The 9,608-nt window shown below is 44.7% G+C and overlaps 1 protein-coding gene across 1 annotated transcript; it reads left to right on the top strand.

The window, feature by feature from the left end:
• Positions 1-243: 243 nt before the first annotated feature.
• On the top strand, positions 244-9,598 carry LOC139665701 (solute carrier family 45 member 4-like; the record flags this gene model as incomplete). The annotated part of the gene is given in 14 exon segments (XM_071544790.1): positions 244-298; positions 1,266-1,454; positions 5,271-5,450; positions 6,066-6,256; positions 6,393-6,588; positions 6,759-7,223; positions 7,670-7,855; positions 7,858-7,940; positions 8,401-8,461; positions 8,464-8,561; positions 8,702-8,734; positions 8,736-8,802; positions 9,250-9,330; positions 9,468-9,598. Coding segments are annotated over 14 exon segments (2,016 nt in total), but the record flags the coding sequence as incomplete, so codon positions are not given.
• Positions 9,599-9,608: the final 10 nt, after the last annotated feature.

The following is a 9,608-nucleotide window of genomic DNA, read 5'->3' as shown; positions in this document are numbered from 1 at the left end:
TATGATGAGTTTTGTAGTACTGTCGGTCAGAAATGACAGCAAAATGGGTGCTGAATATTACAATATTCCTGATAGCACAAATACTGTTTACAGTGTTTCTGTTGTTTTAACATCAACCTAATCTCACTGTGTGTTCACACCTTGTCCAACTCAATCAGTCAGTCATCACACGCCCATTAATTTTCTCGGCATTTATCAATAAACAGGATTTGTTGCTGCAATCCTTTGTGCTTTAATCGCGGGATGATTGTTCAAGCTGTCACTTCTGTCTCGGGTTGGGCAGAAGGTGTGGCTGCAGGTGAACTTACGTGACAACACAAATCCAGCTGCCAGTACTGTATGTGTGTTGCTATTTGCCCCACCTGTGGCTGTAACACCACTGGCACTATGCATCCAGCCATTTTCTCACTTGATGTTTTATTGTATTAACATCACAACAATAAGAAAACTGCGTGAGAAACATTCTCAGAAATAACTTCGATCACGGTGAACGCTGTGTGTCTTCCCCAGTCAGTAAAATGCAGCGAATTATTTGCATTTTATTCAGTGAGTTATTTGCATTTTATTCAGTCATTACATGAATGTTTGTGTTAGAATATTTGTTTTAAAGGAGCTATACTTCATACTGTGTCATGTAAAGTTCCTTTACCTCACGTCTCCCCAGTTATCTTTCATCAGATATTCACTTGATTACATATTTTGCACAAATCAAATGAATACCCTGATTCTTGTCTTAATCAAGCCAGGTGTCTATGAAAATGTTTTCAATTCAATTCAGACTAACCGGACAGAAGCTGTGACCCTCACTCTGACAATTTGGCCGTTACTTGCGCCCCCTGGTGGTTGACAAAAAAAAAGCCTAGTTTGTTTGTTTCTTTTCAGCTGCAGTAACCCGTGGTTAAAGCAGGTCACTCATGGTCAAATTTGATCTCAGTCGAATTTTAACCATTTCTCTCGCTTTCGCTTTCTTTCTGTTTTTGTGTCTCTATCTTTCTCCCTATGTCAGAACAGGACTAACACCTATAATGAGCTGTCTCTCCTCTCTTGAGCCATATACCTCTCTGTCTAACCCATATTGGTCTCTCTCTCTCTCTCTCTCTCTCGCTCTCTCTCTCTCTCTCTCTCTCTCCAGGTCTCCCAGTGCAGATCTACAGTTTTAACTAGTTACTCTGTCCTATCCTGGGCCTACATTATTGTCTCTTGATGTGTCGCTACCTGTCTTATCTCTGCGTCTAACCCATACCTGTCTGTCTGTCTGTCTGCAGGTCTCCCAGAGCAGTACTACAGTTTGACGTGGTTCCTCAGTCCGGTGCTGGGCCTCATGTTCACTCCTCTGATTGGCTCAGCCAGTGACCGCTGCACTCTGCGATGGGGCAGGAGAAGACCTTTCATCCTGGCCCTCTGTATAGGAACATTAATGGGAGTGGCTCTGTTTCTGAATGGATCATTGATAGGTGAGTGTGTGTGTGTAAGAGGGAGAGAGGAAGACATTTTTTTGCCGTTTATCATTTACATGGGTAAAAGAAGATTCCAACCTGTGATTTCGTGTCACTTAATGAATCATTACATGTTTAGAATATTTATTGCTGAGCTGCCATGGGCAAGTTGCTCTTCCCTTTCCTCTCTGTTGTTGGTGCTTATTTCTGTTTTAGATGCTTATTTTAGGCTACTTGTTTATTGATCTTGATCAAACTCACAAGGGGGGCCAGCTGGTAGTTTTTATCTTCAAGACTGCTTTTCTGAATAAAAATGAGACATGACCTCTGGCTCCTAAAATTAGATCAAAGTGCGCGAGTTAGCTGCAGTTTGTCACAGTTGCTTTGATAAATCACAGTTGTGCGCACAGTTAAACATCCCAGCACAACTTGTAAAGCTTATCAGACAAAGCAAATACACATTCTGTACAGTCCCATGGTGCACTTGTGGCGATGACATATAGACCTGATTGGTTATCGGTTTGTTTGAATGTAATTTCATCTCTCTGGCTCACGGGTTGATCAGCTGCTTTTGCCTTGTGAGCCAAGTAGCCGAACGTTACTGTACTGTCTGATAGTTAACATTCGCAACGGAACCGTTAACAAACACTTATAGCACACACACACACACACACACACACACACACACACGTGCACACACACACACACATAGACACATTGCTTACACAACACTTTATTATAAAATGTCTTACAATTCTAAAAAGATTCAACAACATACATTGCTATATAGCCTACAATACATCAAACAAGAAGTAAGTTATCCTATTGTTTGACGTCATAAAAACTCATTTGCATATGAAGAGGATTATGGGAGATCAAAATCACTGCCAAGGCATGTTAGATTTATAGTTAAAATAGAATTTTCACAATAATACAACTTTTATTTTGTTTTATTAGTTATATTGTGCTCAAAAAACAGCAGAGTTGATTTGTACTAAATTACTTTTTCCACACTATGACAAAGTTTCATAGTGCCCAGCTGTAGTGAAGTGTTTTACTTCTGGTTCACTGTGGCTCTTAAAGTCCAGTGCTGTGGTTACTGTGCCATGATAAAAAAAATAAAATAAAATAAACGTCTGAGTCTGGGATATCAGCTGCTTAAAATATCTAAAAGTAAATGTGAACCTTGTGAGATGTTTCCACTCACACTGTTGTGTACTGGCCTGAAAACACAGTAATGTAGTTTGTACCGTATGGTGAACGCTTTTGTCTAAAGCACCTCAGAATACCAAGAGTAGATAAACCTCTAGTATTGACGGCCCAGAGGGAATTGAACCCCCAACCCTGACAGTGTTAGTGCCTTGCTCTACCCAGCATGCACTAGTCCCACAGAGGAAATGGAAGCACAGGACGGTTTCTTCCTGTGAGCAGTGGAGCATCACTTGTGCAGAGATTGATGTTACCCGGGTCAAAACCCTCGGCTTATTACATCAGCAAAACGTCATTCCAAGGTCGTACGCATCCAATTAAACATATCGATCAGCTGCCAATCATCCCACACAGCTATTGATCTCTGGGTTATCTATATCAGCGTAGTTCCGGACGCAGTGTCGTCAACCATGTGTTGCCTGCGCACAGACACAAAGACACACACATACAAACACATGTATACACACTACATACACAGTGTCATTAATCATGTACACATACACACAAAGTCAAGAGTCAAGAGTTACCCCTGGGAGGGAAATGGAATGGAAACAAAATGGGCGATATTTTCTCCAAACAAGATGGGCATTGGACCAGACTAGGACCAAATTGTTGTGGAGATCACAGTGATCACAGTGATCACATAAGGTCTAAACACACCACAGAGTTATTTATGATAGTTGGTCAAATTTCCCATCTACAGCTTCCTCGTCATGTGTGTCATGACTGGAAAGACGGATAGAAGTGGTTTGAGAGAGTTTATGTTAAAATGTGTCTCTAAATAGAACATAGATGAACTGTCAACAAAATCATCAATAACAAGCATCAGCACTATGGGAGCTGCTTTCTGTCAGCAGATTCTATTCTATTCTATTCTATTCTATTCTATTCTATTCTATTCTGTTCTGTTGCTCTGTCAGTATTATTGTGTCCATGCTGATGGTGGCTTTCTGGGAAAGCTTCCGTTAGAGAGGTGGCACTCAGGTCGTTCTAGGGCACCAGTGAGGGTGTGTGTGTGTGTGTGTGTGAGAGAGAGAGAGAAAGAGAGACAGAGAGAGAGAGAGAGAGAGAGACAGAGAGAGAGAGAGGGAGGGAGACAGAGAGAGAGAGAGAGGGAGGGAGACAGAGAGAGAGAGAGAGGGAGGGAGACAGAGAGAGAGAGAGAGGGACGGAGACAGAGAGAGAGAGAGAGAGAGAGGGAGACAGAGAGCCTTGCCAGCGGGGGGTGACATGGGAAAGGGGCAGTGACCTGTATCTGTGTGTGAGAGAGGAAAGAAAGAAAGAGAGAAGAGAGAAAGTGTGTGTGTATATGTTTTTTTGTGTGTATATATGAATGTGTGTGAACAACACAAGGCGACATGGGAAAGCTGTAGTAACCTGTGTGTGTGTGTGTGTGTGTATGTGTGTGTGTGTGTGTGTTGACATGGGAACGCGGGAGCAGGCAGTTCACAGGGAAATGCTTCCTGTTTGCTCCCCCCTCTCCACCAATCACAATTCACTTCCTGTCTGTCTGCCGGGCTAGTGGGTAGCGTCGCCACTCCATTGTCCCGTACACACACACACACACACACACACACACACACACACACACACACAGGTGCTCCTACTATGGAAGTTTTTGTTTCACACACGTTAATGGAGTTCAGTTTGTAAAGTCATGCTGCGTCAGACCGCCTGTGATATAACGCACACACACACACACACACACACACACACACACACACACACACACACACTGAGCAGCTTAAGGGCTAGACTAGGTCACAAATGTAATGAGACACACACACAAGGTCACACACATCATGCAAAGCACTATGGGAAATGTGCAGTGACCTAGGTTCTGTGTGTGTGTGTGTGTGTGTGTGCTGCTGAAGTAACTCACTAATCAGATATTGATCAACATGTGCACGGTTCTGACCAGGGTTACATCAATATAACAAGTCCAGATGTTTGCATGCGATGTGTGTGTGTGTGTGTGTGTGTGTGTGTGTGTGTGTGTGTGAGAGAGAGAGAGTGAATGGGAGAGAGAGAGAGAATACTCAACTACTACATTTTCTGTTATTTTGAATCTCTTACTGTATTTTATATTCTAGAATACACTTCTAATAATATTTACATGAATCCATTCTTTTTTTTTACCATCGTTATTAATCTCATCATTATTGATTACTACCAAAGCTTTGGCAATATATACTGAATTGTATTTAATGCCAATAAAGCTCTTTAAATTGAATTGAATTGAATTGAAAGAGAGAAGACAGGCATAACATGTTAGCTTATTATCAGTGTCCTGCAGAAATTGGGGAAAAAATTGTTTATTTTCCCACTGGCGCCCATGTATTTTTGGAATACATTAGAAACGGTTTGACTTGGTCCCAGGATCAATTAAGAAACTAAACACAGACAATATTTTCCATATTATTCCATCTAATTAACCTCTTCTTTTCTCTCCCACTCCCTCCTTCTTTCCTCTTTCTCCCTGCCTCATTCTGTCCCCATCTCTCTCTATTTTTTCCAGTTTAACTTTTGATGTGCTCTCTGCTAGGTTTCTAATGCTGCTTGGACCTTAGCAATAAACAATACACAGATTTCAGAATATAGATCCTCTGTGTCTGTCCCCATCAGGTCTGGCGCTGGGTGACGTGCAGGGCAGTCAGCCAATAGGAATAGTTCTTACTGTGCTGGGGGTGGTGGTGTTGGATTTCTGCGCCGACGCCACGGAGGGACCAATCAGAGCTTACCTGCTAGACGTGGCCGACACAGAGGAACAAGACATGGCGCTCAACATCCACGCCGCCTCAGCAGGTAGATCTGATGTACACACACACACACACACACACACACACACACACACACACACACACACACACACACACACACACACCTTCCAGACGTGGCTGGATTCACAGAAACATGAATCACTTGTTGTTGTTTTCACTTGTATTTGCTCGTTAATTCCATTCCACACCGTTTTTTAATTTAGTGACTCATGGGACTGGCCAGCTGTCTTTGAATCTGCCTCCCAGAATTCATCAGCGATTTGTTGCTTTACTCATGTGGGCACTATGAAAGCATAAGCTAAAAGGTGTTCAGCCCACAAATTAGCGAGTCCAGTCTGAGAGTTTGATGTGTGCAGGCTGGCTTCACACTGGCGTCTCAGAGGAAACCACCGCCAGTCCCATGAATGGTGGAATTCAGATGGTCATGTGGACAACGAATGATGAAAAGTGAAAATCAAAAAATGAATAAAGCGATGCATGGGGCAGGATCCAGGCTAATGCATGCTGCACACGCATTTTGCATAAACAAACACACTAAGAGAGAAAGAGAGTGGAGACACATCTTCCTCTCTTATTATTCTCTCTCTCTCTTCCCATTGTGTGTGTGTGTGTGTGTGTGTGTGTGTGTGTGTGTGTGTAGGTCTAGGCGGTGCGGTGGGCTATGCTCTAGGAGGTCTAGACTGGACACACACCTTCCTGGGAGCGGCCTTCAAGTCCCAGGAGCAGATCCTGTTCTTCTTCGCTGCCATCCTCTTCTCCGGCTCCGTGGTGATGCACCTCCTCAGCATAGAGGAGCAGCAGTACTCCCCCCAGCATGACCGGCTGGACCAGGTACTGTGTGTGTATGTGTGTGTGTGTGTGTGTGGATATGGGTTTTCCTCAACATGATGAGATTGGTCAAACATAACACATAAATTAAAGTTCTCCTCTCCTCTCCTCTCCTCTCCTCTCTCCTTTCCTCGCCTAGGAGAGTCCAGAGCCCGCCCACCCCCACCCTTCAGCCAATGGCAGGGCCGGGCTTCTGCACGGTGCCACCCCCCAGCTGGAAATGATTGGAGAAGATGACATGATTGACAGCTACGACCTCTATGACCCCTACGGAGATGACCAATCAGAGCGTGGGGACATGGACATGGACTTCCTGGAGGTGGAGCTTGTGAGGAGTAAGTTCATGGACCCTCCCTCTCCAAATTAAAGTAACGGTGTATCAGCGATGACAGATGTCACTCCAGATCTCCTCTTTTTGCCCTTTCTGTCTCTGTCCTTCGTTATCATGTCTTGATTCCTTACATCTAAACTAATCATCACTCTGCTCCTGTCGCTCTCTCTCCAGGTAAAAGTGACAGTGTTCTAGCCATGGCAGACGCCACTCTCGACCACCTAGACCATGATGCATTGTTCCTGCGCCACATAGAGCCGTCCATCTTCGCCGACCGCCTTTCGCCCTATCACAGCTCGCCTCCTCCTACGACCGCTTCCTTCTTCTCCACCAATCGCAGCTCTCCCCCGCCGGCCAATCTCAGACGCAGCAGCAGCGCAGGCAGCCAGGATCTGCTGCGCACCCAAAACAACAACCACCAATCGCACGCTCCGGGGACCAGGATATCCCGCCTCTCTGCGTTCTTACAGGAAATGGAGCATGATGACGGACAGGAGGCGTTGCTAAACAACCAGCTTAATGAGCAGCGGACGCCGAATGGTCGGCTGTTTGCCAATGTAGTTAATGCTAACCGGGTTAGCACTAGCGCTAACGGGCTGAGCACTAAAGGACAGGCTCACCGTGCTGGAATGATCAAAGGTAGGTGCTGATTATAATCGTTTTTTTGGTTACATCACTTCATCAGATTTGCAGCAAATAAAAGAAAAGAAATAATAATGAGAAGAGGAGATCATTTCATCACTATTTCCATTATTAGTATTGTAATTGCTATTATTATAAGTTTTTATTGAAATTTAAAGGAGCATTACAGTGGTATTACAGCAAAGCCATGAAAATATTTACCTAAATGGGCACAGAAACACCCCCCAAGCCCCTATGATCTCTATTAAAAAGAAAGAAAACAAAGAGAAATAATTAGAAATTGAAAGAAAACAATACTCTACATAGACATCACTTTTTTTATCCTCCATATTTTTTTTTCCACCAAAGCTGCCATCAGTAGCGCCTCACCTTTTCCCAATGACAGCAATCTGTATGTAGAAGAACAATTGTCCATCACTTTTAACAATCCTCTGTCTCTTCAGCTGCGAGTACGGGAGCCTCGATGCGCCAGTCGCGGCGCCGCCACACCTTCTACCGCCAGCCGTCCTGCACCTTCTCCTACTACGGCCGGGTGGGGAGCCACCGCTACCGCTACCGCCGGGCCAACGCCGCCTTGCTCATCAAGCCCTCCCGCAGCATGAATGACCTGTACAGTGTGGAGGCCAGACACAGAGGAGGAACAGGCAGAGGAACAGGAACCGCAGCGGAAACACCAACTCCTCCAGCGGAGACACAGAGAGCGAGGAGGGGGAGGTGAGTGACACTAATCCTGAGTGAAGGAGAGGGGAAGGGAAGATTGGGTGGGTGAAGAGAGGAATAGACCTCAACCCTGTCCCTTATCCCACTAGTAGAGGTAGAAGGAATAATGATGGATGGATGGATGGATGGATCGATGAGAAGCAGGAGAGAGGAAGGGATGGAGTGAGAAGTAAGGGAGGAAATGAGGGATGAACAGGGAGTTGAATAATGGCCTCTTGTTTTAGGCAGACACAACAACACACAGCTATCTTTATTGGAAGTTTTTCAGTACAACACTAACAGCAACAAACAGGAATAGAAAAGAGACTACGACAAATGTTATCACACTCATGAACCTGATCTCTCTCCCTTTTTCCTTCTCTCCTCTCTCTGTCTGTCTACACCCCCTCCCCTCTCGTTGTCTTCTCTCTCTCTCTCTTTCTCTCTCCCTCCGTCTCTGTCCGCCTGTCTGCAGGTGGAGACCACGGTGCGGCTGCTGTGGCTGTCCATGCTGAAGATGCCTCCGGAGCTGCTGCGCTGTGCGCCTGCCACCTGCTCACCTGGTTCTCCATCATCGCCGAGGCCGTCTTCTACACCGACTTCATGGGACAAGTCATCTACCATGGAGATCCCACCGTACGGGCAAAAAACAGCTAGACACACACACATATACACTTGCATACACACTTACATACAAAAACTAACCTTCTCTCTTCTCTCTCTCTCTCTCTCTCTCTCTCTCTCTCTCTCTCTCTCTCTCTCCCTTCCTCCCACAGGCTCCTGCTAACTCTACAGCGTTAGTTAATTACCCATAGAGGAGTTCAGATGGGATGTTGGGGACTGGTTATATACGCCATGACCGCTGCTGCATGCTCAGGTAACACACACACACACACACACACACACACACACCACACACACACACACAAGTTCAATTAACTTTCAATTCATTTATTTCGCAAAGTAGATTTTCTTCAAAAGTCAATGATTGAAAAACTTTTTGACATGAGAAAATCATGATATCCAACCTAAGAAATAATTCAGAATGAATTTTCTGTCACTAGTGAGTGAATTGTGTTTATTAACATTTAACTTGAGTTGAACAAGCATTGATTCTAGGCTCAACACACACACACACACACACACACACACACATATCGCCTCATTAACACGGCAATGCATCACATACATGAACGCTCACACCATACACACATGCATGAGCACGTGCACACACTTGTTGGACGAATAATACATCTTGACATGATGAACTCTAGATCAAACAATCAGCTGACTTTTATCTCTCCCTCTCCATCCCTTCATCCAGCTCTCCTTCAGAAGTATCTAGACAACTTTGACTTGAGCATCAAGGTCATCTACATCCTGGGAACTCTTGGATTCTCCATAGGTAGGAACCACCATCAGAATAGAATATAATGGAATAGAATAGAATAGAATGTCAAGTTTGCTTTAAGGGAAGAGCAGCTGACAAGTAACTCTGGGAGTTCTCTGGCTAAAGTTGTTGTTTTTTTTTCCCCTCCATAGGAACCGCTGTCATGGCGATCTTCCCACATGTGTACGTCGCCATGGTGATGATCAGCAGCATGGGCATCATCTCCATGAGTATCTCCTACTGTCCGTATGCTCTGCTAGGCCAATACCATGAAATGAAAGAGGTATACGCAC

Source organism: Centroberyx affinis, unplaced genomic scaffold (genome assembly GCF_046629955.1).
Source record: "Centroberyx affinis isolate AG114_WGS23_722 - 3 ecotype Tasmania unplaced genomic scaffold, CSIRO-AGI_Caff_v1 ptg004672l_1, whole genome shotgun sequence".
Classification (NCBI taxonomy): domain Eukaryota; kingdom Metazoa; phylum Chordata; class Actinopteri; order Beryciformes; family Berycidae; genus Centroberyx; species Centroberyx affinis.
Note: the sequence above shows the minus strand (reverse complement) of the source record. Positions and strands in the feature narration are given on the sequence as shown.